The sequence below is a fragment of the Heteronotia binoei genome, chromosome 15, assembly GCF_032191835.1.
Source record: "Heteronotia binoei isolate CCM8104 ecotype False Entrance Well chromosome 15, APGP_CSIRO_Hbin_v1, whole genome shotgun sequence".
Classification (NCBI taxonomy): Eukaryota; Metazoa; Chordata; class Lepidosauria; order Squamata; family Gekkonidae; genus Heteronotia; species Heteronotia binoei.
In genome coordinates, this window is record NC_083237.1 from 15,573,546 (window position 1) to 15,587,528 (window position 13,983).

The 13,983-nt window shown below is 38.0% G+C and overlaps 1 protein-coding gene across 1 annotated transcript in view; it reads right to left on the reverse strand.

The window, feature by feature from the left end:
• LOC132583145 (vomeronasal type-2 receptor 26-like) overlaps nucleotides 1-13,983 on the reverse strand; it is a gene marked incomplete at its 3' end in the record, with an annotated part of 49,941 nt that overhangs the window by 26,203 nt on the left and 9,755 nt on the right. The window contains exons 2-3 of the mRNA XM_060254818.1: nucleotides 3,407-3,698; nucleotides 816-1,676 (exon numbers count right to left, since the gene is read on the reverse strand). Of these exons, the coding sequence (XP_060110801.1) occupies nucleotides 816-1,676; nucleotides 3,407-3,698 (1,153 nt within the window). The remainder of the gene's footprint in view (nucleotides 1-815; nucleotides 1,677-3,406; nucleotides 3,699-13,983) is intronic.

A 13,983-nucleotide genomic window follows, 5' to 3' on the forward strand; every position in this document is an offset into this window, starting at 1 on the left:
CGATGAAATTGCTGAGCAGACAGGTTAAAACGGATAAAAGGAAATACTTCTTCATCCAAAGGGTGATTAACATGTGGAATTCACTGCCACAAGAGGTGGTGGCGGCCACAAGTATAGCCACCTTCAAGAGGGGTTTAGATAAATATATGGAGCACAGGTCCTTCAATGGCTATTAGCCACAGCGTATGTGTGTATATAAATTTTTTTGCCGCTGTGTGACACAGAGTGTTGGACTTGATGAGCCGTTGGCCTGATCCAACATGGCTTCTCTTATGTTCTCTTATGTTCTTAAATTTGCTTAAGTTTTCCCCATAAATTGAATAAGGGTTTAATCATGCTTTGAATATTATTTTGTGTTATGTATAAAATAAAGTCATGCCATGTTGCCAAAAATCGGAAATTTTGGCTCTATTTTAAATTAGTTTGCTAATCTTCCAGTCATAGCTATCTGCCCTAACTCAGTATTAAGACTGAAATGTTAATAATTCTACAGATTTCCAACTTTTGCCTAGTGTCCTACAGGCTGCCATTAACTATCAGTTCCTTAGATGTCACATTTCCCCCCTTGCCACAGCCCTTCTCCAACATGATTCAAGAACCATTTGGATTAAGTGTTCTCAAGAAGAACAAGATAAAGGTTTAAATTATAACAAGAGATATTTGCATTCCAAGATTACATTTTACACAGGCTGCAGTCTGTGATAGATTGTGATTAAAACTTGCATTTAGTACAGGCTGTACTCTGCAATAGATGGTGCTGACAATTAAAAAGCGATAACCTAAAAACTGGACTAGACTTGAACTAAGATAGTTACCTGCCATAACAGTTGACGGAACAGGCTGTATTTCTTCCTCTTCAGCATTCTTCTGTGTCCATAAGGAGATGAATACAGGTCATGTAAAGCATGTGCTACAGCATAGACAGCATTATAGATAGTGTAGCTAGTACCCGTCATATTCATTTCAAAAGCATCACCTGGAAGGCTCTCCAGTTTCTCCCCCCCAGTGCAATTTTTATCAAAGTCCTTCTTTTGCTGTGTCTCAGAGAATTCACAGAGGAATGCCTGTTTCCAGAAGTCTCTGATGAAGCCATCTCCTTTGGTCCTAAGATGCTTTCTGCTCTGAAGAAACTGATGGAATCCTGGAGGTTCATTTGTGTGAACCGTGAAGGACATTGCACCATGAAGGATCAGGTTGCCCCAATCTCTTTGATAATAATAAGATGTAAAATCCATCTGAATAGTCAAAATGTAAACTTTACCTTTAGTCTTTGCTGTTGTGAACCAATCCTCTGAAAGTCTTATGACCCATCTAATAAATGAAACAGTAACAGTGTCTCCAAAAAGAACAACCGTATCAGCCTTACTCTCCATTACAATGTCATAATGTTTCAATGCATATTCCATCATGCCAAAATAAGAACTTATCATAGAGGTCTGGCGGAGTTCTGATACAAAGGCCACACAGATGCCATTGTGATAAAACAGAGGAACCATGGCATGCTGAAATCTTTCCCCACGTTCATCATCCACAGTAATAAACCCAATCCATGTCCACCTGAAATGCAGAATTAACTGCAGGATCCCCTTGTACTGCTGGGCTTCATTTGGCACCATCTGATAAGTGGAAAGTCCTGACAAGGTTTCATTCATTAATGACGTAGAACTGTAGGTGAGCTAAAAGAAGTCAACATTAGGAAGAAAATGAAAAAAGTGAGAGTGAAAAGGTTTCAATATACTAATTGGTGTTAGTGATTCCATGCTCTTAAAAAATGTGCATACTTTCCAGTTAAGAAAATAACCTATGCTTCTGTTTTTTGGTCATTTATGGAGAAGAAATGAAAATGGTTTAATTTGCTGGGAATGTGAAAGGCCTGAGGAAGAACTAGATGCTTACATCTGAAGAAATTAGATCAATTCTCATGAAAGCATCTGCCGTAATAAACGGTATTAGTCAGTAGCCGCAAACTAAAACAGGAGTCCAATGTGGTACCTTTAAAATACTAACAGCTTTCAAATTTCAAGGAAAAAATAGTAACAGCTACACATCTGGATGAATTCAAATGATCTTTTTGGAATGGGAGGTGTGTGTTTAGCACCAATGATCCTTTTTTAAAAAGATTTTTGGATGTTTCACCCTATACTGCTATTCACTTTTTGAGTTAATTCTATGTTCAAAACACCATTTTGTATGGAAGAGCTTTCAGTCACAAAACGTAATGTGCCAAATAGCCCTTTCAGACATGGAATATATCACCGTACTTGGATTTGTCATCATCCATTTGTGAATCAGACATTGCTATTGAATCTAAAACAATTACATTGCATAGTAATCGCTGCTGCATGGGGAAGCATCTACAAAGGACTGCTCTTTACCAGCATGTTGCCACATGTGCCCATTCCTGGGGAAGATACACCAGAGCCAGATAGGCTTGGCAACATCCATACTGGATGACTGCAACACACTATGGGTGCTGACCTGGACAGCCCAGGCTAGCCTGATCTCAACAGTTCTCAAAAGCTAAACCGGATCAACCTTGGCTAGTATTTGGAAGGATCATCCCCAAGGAATACTAGGGCTTGGTGCAGAGGCAGGCAATGGCAAATGACCTTTGTCTTAAAAACAAGCCTAGCTCACCACCAGGTGATGCATAATGCTTGAAGAGCAAGAAATTCTGGCAGCCAACACTCTTAGGATCTCCTGGCTATACTACATACAATGCGCTACAACAACAGCAACAATAATGATAAGCTAGATGCCATATATGGGACTGCATTTGTTCAGAATGTTCGCTGGGGATCACTATAGTGAAGATGATCTAAGTTGAATCCAGTAGCACCTTCAAGATTAAGAAGATTTTCAGGGTAAACTCTGTCAAGTGGAACAGCTCCCTTCATCAGATAAAAGAACAGATTCAGCTGCCTTGTATCATCTATAAGATCTCCCAGTTCACTTACAGTCTATTTTTAATCATCTAAAGTCCCAAACTAATTGGATGCAAGTTAAGGTCATACTCCTTCCGTGCACTCTTTAATGAAAATCTGGTTGGCTATTACTGTCTGTCATGGATTCTGGAACTCCCTTCCCTTTGCTTTTTCTTTTAGGTAATATTCTGTTACTATATTTCTACATTGTTATGAAATGCCTTGGCCAAACTTTTTATAGAAAGGCAGCAAATACTCAAGTATAACTAAAAGTATAAGGCATGGACAGAGAAAATGAAATATGTTTTAAATTTTGGCATCACTATATTCTCATGTGGATAAATATTTTTAAAAGGCTTATATCATGAAGGTATGAATAATTTAGAAGATCTGTTTTTCTTGGCCATGAAAAATGAGATAAGTAAGTTCTATAACATTGACAATACGTTGGAGTCCATTCAAATTCTGAATACCTGGCCTACCTGTGGAATGTTGTAGATAGATAACACATTTGCTATGTAGAGAGAAGTTTTCGCTTCAGCTCCTCCAACAACTGCTATCAGATTGTTCTGGAGGTCACACTTGTAGTTGGGAATAAATCTGTTCTTTGTAGAAAGAAGTTGTATTGCAGCATGATAAGTCTCTCGTTCACTAAGGTAAGTGTCACGTATGTGGAAGCCCAAGGTGACATTGGGCAAGAGCTGGAGGTTTTCATTGAGTTCTTTCACAGTAAATGCCAAAGCCAAGGCATGTTGATAATCACTAGTCCGTACACTGTAACAAAAAAACAACAACACCAAAGTAAATAAGCAACATTTTTGTAATATCATTGTACCTCAGGCTTGATTATTCATATCTGACATGAAATATCAGTTATGCTATCAGGACATTGGACTTATTTGAGGCATGGTCAGATTCCAGCTAATATGAATTTCCACCCCTCTTTAATTCCAGGGATATTTCTGTGTATTTTGGGTGATTATTTATATTTTAATATCCCACTAGGGAGTAAGTGCTGTGGCTTTATTATGCTCTATTTTCCACAGAAACTGCGGAGAAATGTTTAAAATGTGTGGTTTCACAACCACTAGCCTTGAAGTGCTGATAGGAAATAACAAGGATTTCTATTCAATTCCATGAATAATCTAGGAGTGTGTAGTTGGGAATAAACTAGATTCAACCACTATACCCAATCTGTTAAGATTCCTTGAGTATCTCTTCTGATAAGCAGAAGGTTACAAAACAACTTGTTCCATTACTGAAGACTGTGCAGTTAGCACTTTCCAAATGGGGGTCAGAGTAAATAACAGGATTTGTCATTTTGTCTTGTTTTATCTTGAGTTTAAGACCATTGGTGAAAGAAGCTAATAAATAAAATGAAAGGAAGCTGTCATTTCCAGGGAACCATGAAAAGACAATGAGGGGCTGCATATTAAAATAATAGTTATACAAATTTAATGCAATCTTAAGAGCTTGTCCATTATTAAAACATTCACCTATGCACAGATATTAACAGATATGCACAAAGAGCAATATCCTTACAAAGCCATATCATATGCCATATAATTGGATAGTTCCTTAAATTCCAAATCATCTGATGCAGCAGACATAAAGGAAGTAATTCCCCCAATGATGAGATCTCCTCCTTGAAAAAGTTTAGGAAGACTTGAGAGGGGTTCACTGATTGTGCATTTAGCATCATGAACCTTGCACATGGATGAGTATAAAAGCACCAAAATGAACACCACAATCGATAACATTTTGCAATCAGTTAATCACAATCAGGGCTTTTTTTGTAGCAGGAATTCCATTGTATATCAGGCCACACACCTTATGTATCCATTCCTCCAAGAGCTTACAGTAGGCCCTGTAATTAGATCCCTGTATGCTCTTGGAGGATTGATTACTTCAGGAGTATGTAGCCCAATATGCAAAGGAGTTCCTGCTACAAAAAAACCCCCGAAGCCCTGAGCACAATAGTGACTTCAGTCTCCTCACATGACTGTTGGAGTAATTCCAGTTTGAAACCATCTGTCTTGTGCCATCGCCTGAATACAATTTCACATATTATAGCTATCATAATCTTACCTCCCTCTAATCCAGCTGCAAATGCCAACTGCTGTATTTCTAGTATAATCCAGAGATGCTAATTTTGTCTAATGACCATTGAAATTCCTTTGAGACTCTCACAAGCAGTAGTCTTTTTGGTAATTACAGGGGCAATAATCACACTTTGAACAAGCTGTCAATAGAACACTTGGGGAAAAAACATCTGTGTTGAATTTCAATAAAACTTTTCTCTTTTCTTTAGTATGGCAGTTAGACACAGGTAGTCTTGCTGCCTGAGCAAGAAAAAAAAAACCACTGGGTGTGGTGGTGGAATCATGCTCTCCGTATATTCTTTGTGTAGAAATAATTATCCCTTCTGCATTTCCTTTAACTATTCAGTCCCTAATTGTTTGTTGGCAAAAGAATACGAACTGATGCCTGTTCCTGCCACAGAAGATGAAAGTACACAGCATTAAGAGTTTGATGACTATTCATATATGCAGAACAGAGCATGATAACGATGGAAGCTGAGGTTTTATATTGATCACCTTCAGGGGTTTTTTTTGTAGCAGGAACTCCTTTCCGTATTGAGCGACACCCCTTGATGTAGACAATCCTCCAAGACCTTACAATAAGCGCTGTAATAAAAGCCTTGTAAACTCTTGTAGGATTGGCCAAGCTCTTGGAGGATTGGCTATATCAGGGGCATGTGTCTTAATATGCGAAGGAGTTCCTGCTACAAAAAAAAAAGCCCTGATCACCGTGTTAGGAGAAGCTGAATGGAGGAATAAAGAAGTATGAGCCAAGATGTGAAATGTGACTTAATGAAAGCACTCATATTTTCTGTTTGAAACATCTGAGAGAGGTTGTTATGAATCAGACTTTAAGGAGGTATTAATTCAAGGAGTTGAATTGAAATTGAAAGCAACTTTACGGTGCATAACACACACACCTTATTGTGACCCTGACAGTGGTTTCAGTCCAGGGTTACTGCCAAACTGTAGGACCACCCTCCTAAGTTCCTCCTTGACCCCTTTAATACAGATATAGCGTTCTGCTAGCCCCTCCACCACCATCATTTTATAGCAATCTTATAACGTATATTCCACTACATGCTACCTCCCTTGTTCCATTTGTCTCTCTCCCAATGTTCTTGTCAGTCCATTCCCCTGCTAGTCCTTTCTCATCTTCTGCTCAGTCAGTTTCTCTTTACCACAACAGCCCTGTCTTTTCTTCTCGGTCCTTTCATTCCCTGATTTGTTTGTCTGCTGGCCTTTCCCACATAAAGTTAGGAAACTCCCAAGCTTCCCTGTGGGCCTTCTCGTGACACCTATGGTGAGCTCTCCACAGCTGCACTCTCTGTGTCACTCCTGCACACTTCTCTACAGCCAGTTCTTCATCCAAATCTCATTCTCCTAACACAGATGCCTCTCCCTTGCTACCCCCTCAACCAGTTTTTAAACTTCCTAGCTGGTCAGCTGGCCTCAGTATTTCCCACAGTAATAGCATGTCACTTTTGGTGCCCCATCTTCCTCCCTAATCATGCTGTACACTACTCTAACTGCTGCCCTGCCTTTGCAGAGCCTACTGATGTGTCACAATCCCTCCCCCACCACTAATTTGAATATTCTTTAATGACTTTATGACTATCATGGCACATAGTCAGGCTAGTTTCACACAGAAACATATTTCTACTTATAATTCCCTTTCCCAGAGGCCAAATGGTACAAAATTCTGGGGATCTGAGGCACCCCAAACTAAGCTCCTTCATTTCAGCATCTCTCTTTCAGCCCATGTCTTGGTATGCATCAAAACCCTGGTCAGCTTCCTTGGGGGCGGGGGGGGGGGGGCAGGAATGAATACTTCATATCCCTGAGCAGAGTGAGCTGGGAAGATTTTGAATATCCCTGTTTTATTAACTTAAATCTGTGATTGGCGCAGGTCAGGGTCCAGACCTAACCTGATGTTTTTCTTTATTAGTTTATTTAACTGATATTCCATCCTCCCTGCCAAAGTTGGTTTAGGGCAGCTTACAGGTCAACCAGAATAATTAAAGCAATAAAACCAATAAATGCTACCACATCAACATTAAAAGCCTCAAACCCCCAAGATGATACAGTGTACCCTGCTTTCTTCATACCACTTAATCAGTCCTCCAGATAAAATAGGAGGTCCCAGCTTCATGGTGACTCCATTCATTCCAATCAAGGCAATGGTCTCTGATTTAAGAGTCAAAGGCTCAGTGGAACAGCTCTATCTTACAAGCCCTGCAGAATTGTAATAGGTCTCACAGGGCTGTAATGTCCTTAGGGAGCTCATTCCACCAGCTCACGGCTGTGACCAAAAAGACCCTTGGCCTTATAGCAACCAGCCTGGCCTTTTTAGGGCCAGGGATTGACAGAAACATAGTATTTGAGTAAATACTATAGGAAAAATGTATTGGGAAAATCAAATTATTAGTACAGCTGCTTATAGAATATAATAGTGTTATTAACTTACGAACTTATCCAATATAGTTATTTATTTCAATAGACTAACACTGTGTTAGTACCTATAATGGATAAATTGTGTTTAATTAAACAACAAATAATAAAATATAAATATACATGGGCAGATATTGGTAAAAATAATCAAAAGATTGCATAGTAAACAATTTAAGTTCAATTTAAGAATATATATCTAGATTTTGGTCCTAATATTAACTAATATAAACATAAGTACTCTTAAGCTACGTAGATAAGCACTTTAAAATACTAATTGTAAATAAACATTTATGTATATTTTAGAAAGATTAATTGAATTCAACATTGAAGAGAAATGTCAAACATCAGGTTCTTAAGCTATAATGTACTTGGGTTTAACAACCCTGTGAAAAGAAAGCATTTGTAACCCAATTGACCAAGATTAACCCAGATATCATCTTTTTACAAGAGACACATAACAGCTCCAAATCAATATATATATCAAAATCTCTCAAATCATATTCAGTTCCAGACCACAGGAAATTCAAAAGCTAGAGGAGTGGCAATCTTAATTTCCAACATAATTTTTTTTATTCAGATAAAATCCATGGCTGATCCCCTGGGCAAGTATCTTTTTATTAATGATTGCATAGACAGTACATTGGTAACATTGTATGCACCGAATTCTGATCAATTCACACTTATAACAGAAGTTCTGGAAAAATTAGCCACTTCCTATGAAGGAAACATAAAACAAGGAAGAGATTAAAACTACATAACAGACAATAACCTAGACAAATCTTCATTTGCTAAAACGCACAATAATCTTAAAATGAATAATAGGTGTACAACTCCACTAGCGAAAATTTTAGAGGCTTTTTTACTCTCATTCATTCATTCATTCATTCATTCATTCATTCATTCATCTATTTATTTATATTTGTGAAAACAGTTACATCCAGAGGAAAAGGATTACTCTTATTATTCCACATGCTATGGCACTTACATCAGCATTGATTACATTTTAATTTCTTCTTTACTTAATAAGATACGTTCAACCCAACATGGTCAAGGACAATGGTGTGCCCACCACTGAATTGATTGTGAAATAATCTGGAACAAAGAAACCACTCAACACACAAGTTGGAAATTAAATACTTCTTTATTCATGAACACAGAAATAGTAGTAGAAATAGATCTCCATATTAGAAACTATTTTCAAGATAATATAGCAGAGGTCACAAAGCCAACAATAATATGGAATGCAGGGTATTTTAATCTCCAAACCAGCATATCTGAAAAGACAAATTTTGTATTAAAAGATCTTGTGTTGTGTTTTAGACTTCACATTTTTCTTTCCAATACTTCGAGATCATTCTCAACAGGGATACATTTCTTTATTTGGTATCTATATCTTTATTGGTACTTCAAATGCCAATGACAACCATCTTCAGCAATTATATTTTCCAATGGTGTTTGTTTCACTCAAAGGCTGTGTTAAAGCCCCTCACACTGCATATTTAATTGTAAAGTGGTAAATGTGAGAATAGACTGCAGATTTCCTGAGGGAAACACACCTTCTTCAATGGTTCCTCTTCATAAGTTGCTTCCTGTTGTTCAGCTGAGGCTTCAACACAATAATGTAACATTTGGGAGAAAAGATGCAAAGCAGCAGCCCTGCACTGGAAGCCAAGATAAAGAAGACCTCCACAGCCACCATATATTTCCCCTTTGTGCTCAGGTAGGCTGGAATGAAGGATAACCAAACACTGCAAAAGACCAGCATGCTGAAAGTGATAAACTTTGTTTCATTGAAACTGTCTGGAAGCTTCCTGGAATGGAAAGCCAAGCTGAAGCTGGCAACGGCAAGGAAACCCATATAGCCCAAGAAACAATAGAACATGGCTGGAGAAGCCTCATTGCATTCCAGTAATTGAGAGTGTTTCAACATGTGGGAATGGGGGAGAGGTTGCCAGCCACACAGTACAAATGCCTGCTTGAACAAGGGAGCAAGAAAGGACAATGGAAGTTGCCAGTCTTTTCTTTACCCATTTTCTCACCTTGATTCCTGGTTTGGTGGCCATGAAAGCCAGAACGACAACAGTGGTTTTTGCTAACACAGAAGAAACAGCCACAGAGAAGGTGATGCCGAAAACCATTTGGCGGAGGAGACACATCACCTTTTCTGGCCTGCCAATGAATAGCAAAGCACAAAGAAAGCAGAGCAGGAGGGATCCCACAAGAGTGTAACTGAGGTTCTGGTTGTTGGCTTTGACTATGGGAGTGTTGTGGTGCTTCACAAATGTTCTGAGCACCAAAATTGTAATTAAGGAAAAGAAAAGAGCACCAGCAGCTAAACTGATATCTAAAGGTTCTTCATATGATAAGTAGGTTGCAACCTTGGGAATGCATAGAGTTTTATATTTGTTTGGATAATGATCTTCTGAACATGCAAAACAGTGAGTCAAGTCTGGAAGAGAAATGCTGTGATATCAGTCGCATAAAATCACAGAACTGTCAAGCTCTAGAAAATCTGATTTAATGGGAAAACAAGCACTGCAATTCATAAATCTCACAAGCACACAAAATTAAGAATGTACATGGAGGCTCCTTTTCATCTTCATAATACCTAGTGCAACGTCTCAATATCTGCACATTCTGGGTTACCTTTCCACTACCAGCAACAATAAATGATATGAAGCAGATACCCAGAAATGTACATTCCCATGTCCTGAAGGACTTACGATAAGATTTGCTGTACATTTTATACAAGAAGAAGTTATACAGAGAGCCCATGTTTTTGTTCATCTTGGTATTCCTTTCAATATACAGATTTGTCTCGCATTTTCTGTTCAGTAGTATAGAGTCTTTTATGTTAAAGAAAAGTGTTTCCTTTTATTCCTTTCACAAGGATATGGAAAACCAATGGAATACACAGAGTCTTATATACTACTTTCATGAATGAGTGAGTCACTTAAATTCTGTACCCATTGAATTCTCAGTCTTCAAGAACAAAGTCAAACAAAGTAAATAGCGATGATCAGTTCTTAATCCTACAAACTGCCACATGACAGGAAAGCTAATTACAGAACAAAAGATTTATAACTTATTTAGTATGCCATTACAAGATTTAGTATGCCAATATTTAGTATGCCAATACAATACATTAAGTATGTTGTGATATCCTAGGATTATAAACTATAATTGTGAACTGAATGTATAACTTTTTAGTCAGTGTAAACTTAATATGTAATAATATGACTTAGCTAAGTTTTTGTATTAAAATTAGGAACAAATTGTGTGTGTGTGTGTGTGCATGTGTTAAATGCTATCAAGTCATTTCCAATTTATGGTAACCCTATGAATTAATGTCCTACAAAACATCCTATTGTTCAGCCATGTTCAGGTCTTGCATACCAAATTTGCAAACTTGTACATATACAGAATAGTAATCCATAATTCATATATGACACAATAATGTAGATAGATCCCGGTGGGTAGCCATGTTGAAGCAATACAACAGACCTTTAAGACCAACAAATGTAGATTCGTCTTACATGTATGTCCCTAAGCATCTCCATAGATTAATACTGCCCACCTTTTTTGTCAGATATTTGCCCTTCTGGACATGAAACACAATCATAGCAGCAAAATGGTTTCCCCGCTTTCATTTTCCTGCTCTGACCAGCATAGCAATTGTCATTACATGCAGAAAGTGGCTGAGTCTAAAGCATCAAAGAAAGAAGAATATTAATTGTTTGAATTTATAACATTCTAAAAAAAACACATCATGGAACAAAGAGTAGTTTTCCCCAGTCATGCATGGATTAGATTTCACATGGCCCTTCTTATTTGGTTGCTTAGTAAGAGGTCAATCCTATGTAGTTCAATGAGACATTCCCAGTTTGGCATGCACAGGACTGCAGTTTTAGAGGTGATGCCTCTATCTTTCAAGTCCACTTAAGAAACATTAAAACCACAAGCTGGAAGATGTTCCTTAAACTGGGAAAATTTCCTGAAGGCTAAGCTAGGATACTACATGATGTTCAAAACATAGCAATGTCTATGGCAGAGTAAGGCACCCAAAGATATGTCTAAGTTATTCCCGAGGTTCATATAGCAAGGAAGATCTTACCCAACCTACATCCAGCTTAGTCAAGTGTGCTGTCCTCCCTTTCCATTGATCTACATCATAATGTGTTCCCTCATTCTGCAATCATTTAGCCATCACTCGACTGTGGGACACTTCACATAATGTCTTTATTCAAATCTACCTGGTTAAACCAGCTGTGCCACTCAATGGCATCCTCACGAATGGTGAGTGTTTGGTCTGGAGGGCCTTGGGGATCCATCCTGCCAACTTTCACTCTAACAAAAGATTGGTTTGGGAATGTGACCCAGTTGATAACATCAAATCCTGCTATTAATTGCCCATGTTGATCAAAAGAAACCTTGTCCCCAACACTGTTGTTAAATGAGACATGTTTCAAAAATTGGTGAAGCTGGAACAAAAGGAAAGCAGAGATAGTATGCAAGAAAATATAAATATAAAAAGGTAAGAGGTAAAAGTAATCCCCTGTGCAAGCACCAGTTGTTTCTGGCTCTGGGGTGACACTGCATCACGGTTTTCATGGCAGAATTTTTACGGGGTGGTTTGCCATTGCCTTGGTATCATCTACACTTTACGTCCAGCAAGTTGGGTACTCATTTTACCAACCTCAGGAGGATGGAAGGCTGGCTACCTGAACCCAGCTTCAACCGGGATTGAACTCAGGTCACGAGCAGAGTTTGGATTGCAGTACTGCAGTTTACCACTCTATAAAAGTACAGGAGTTTAAAATATTACACATGAGACTGAATAGATCCACCAAAGTAAACATAACATTGTGGTGCTATCTCAGGGATGATAGTGAAGAACTAACAAAACTCCTAGCTTCACCCACAGCAGCGTTTAAAAAATTAGAAAAACTGCAATAACACCCAAATCACTAATAGTAATGAATTAATGAGTGTCTCAACTAGAGGACAGATTTCAGCCCAAATACCTCCCATGTCTGCTGATGGCAATGCTTCCTTCTGTCTCCCACCATCATTACTCCCGGATGGCATTTGGATGAATACATGACTTGTACTGCATGGGCCACGGCATACATAGCATTGTAGATGTTATAGCTGTAGCCCGTCATGCTCATTTCAAACAAAGGTCCTGGAAGCTTCTCCAGCCTTTCTTCTCCATTGCAGGTATCTCCCTTCTTGTCCAGAACAGAATTAGGGAGCGTACAGTAGAATGCCTGCTGCCAGAAATCCCAAATGAAGCCATCTTCTTTTGTATTGAAAGGGTTTCTGCCGTGAAGAAACTGTTTGAATCCTTTTAGTTCACTGGAGTGAATTGCAAAGGACAATGCACCATGCACAACCTGTATGTCCCAATTTTGGTAGACAGTAAGTGACTGGAAATCCATCTGGGCAGTCAAAATCCATACTTTGTATATGGGCATTTCTTTTGTTCCTGGTAAAGATAGCAGTAACCTCAAATTTATCATGGAATTAACTTCTCCAAAAAAGATAACTACATTTACTGTGCTACATATGAGTTTATTGCATATTTCTATTAGTAATTCAAACGTATCCTCAATGTTATCCTGAAAACTTAAGCGGTAGTTTCTTTCAACAAAGGCAAAACAGATGCCTTTCTGGGAAAATAATGGAAGCATCATCTCTGCCATCTTGTCTCCATGTTCATTATCAACAATTAATCCAACCCACACCCACTTGAAATAGAGAAGTAATTGGAGAATCCCCATATATTGAATGGCTTCATTTGGGACCATTTGATAAAAGGAAAGGACCTGGGTTTTCTCTGTTATCCCCGGAGCAAAACCATATAGAACCTAAAGTTGGGGTGAAGGAGTTGGGGTGGAGATATTGGAGTTGGGGTGTAGAAGAAAGAAAGAATAATTAGTTGTGAGTGTAAGAGAACATATATTGGAGTATGCATTTTCTAAACTATAATGATAGTTTCTAAATATTAAATACTCATATTAACTATTAAATCTTTGACTGAGGTCTCTAGCTTCTATAATACATTAAGTACTATGATGGGCTGTAACATTCATTTCTGAAATGTTTAGTATAACAATTTTCATCTGCAAAGTATTTCTTGAATAAACTTTTCTAACAGAGACTTTCTTGACTTCTAGATAATAATATGAGTAAACCAAAAGTTATATCCAGAGATTCCATTTTATTAACATTGGAAACTTTCATTAAAGGTGCCATTCATAAAACCATACATTATAACTACAACACAGAGCCATGGAATATATATGTAATTATTATGAACTTCTTAGCTTTTTATTAAACACAGCCATCTCTTTTTCAAAACTACGGAATCATATCTGGAAAAAAAAAATGACGTATTAGTGGCTTGCAAATTTTTATACCCATTCACACATTCTACCTGTGGAATCTTGTAGATGCCCAAAATATTTGCTCTCTGATGAGAGGTTTCAGAAGCAAGTCCTCCAATTACTGCCATTAAACTGTCT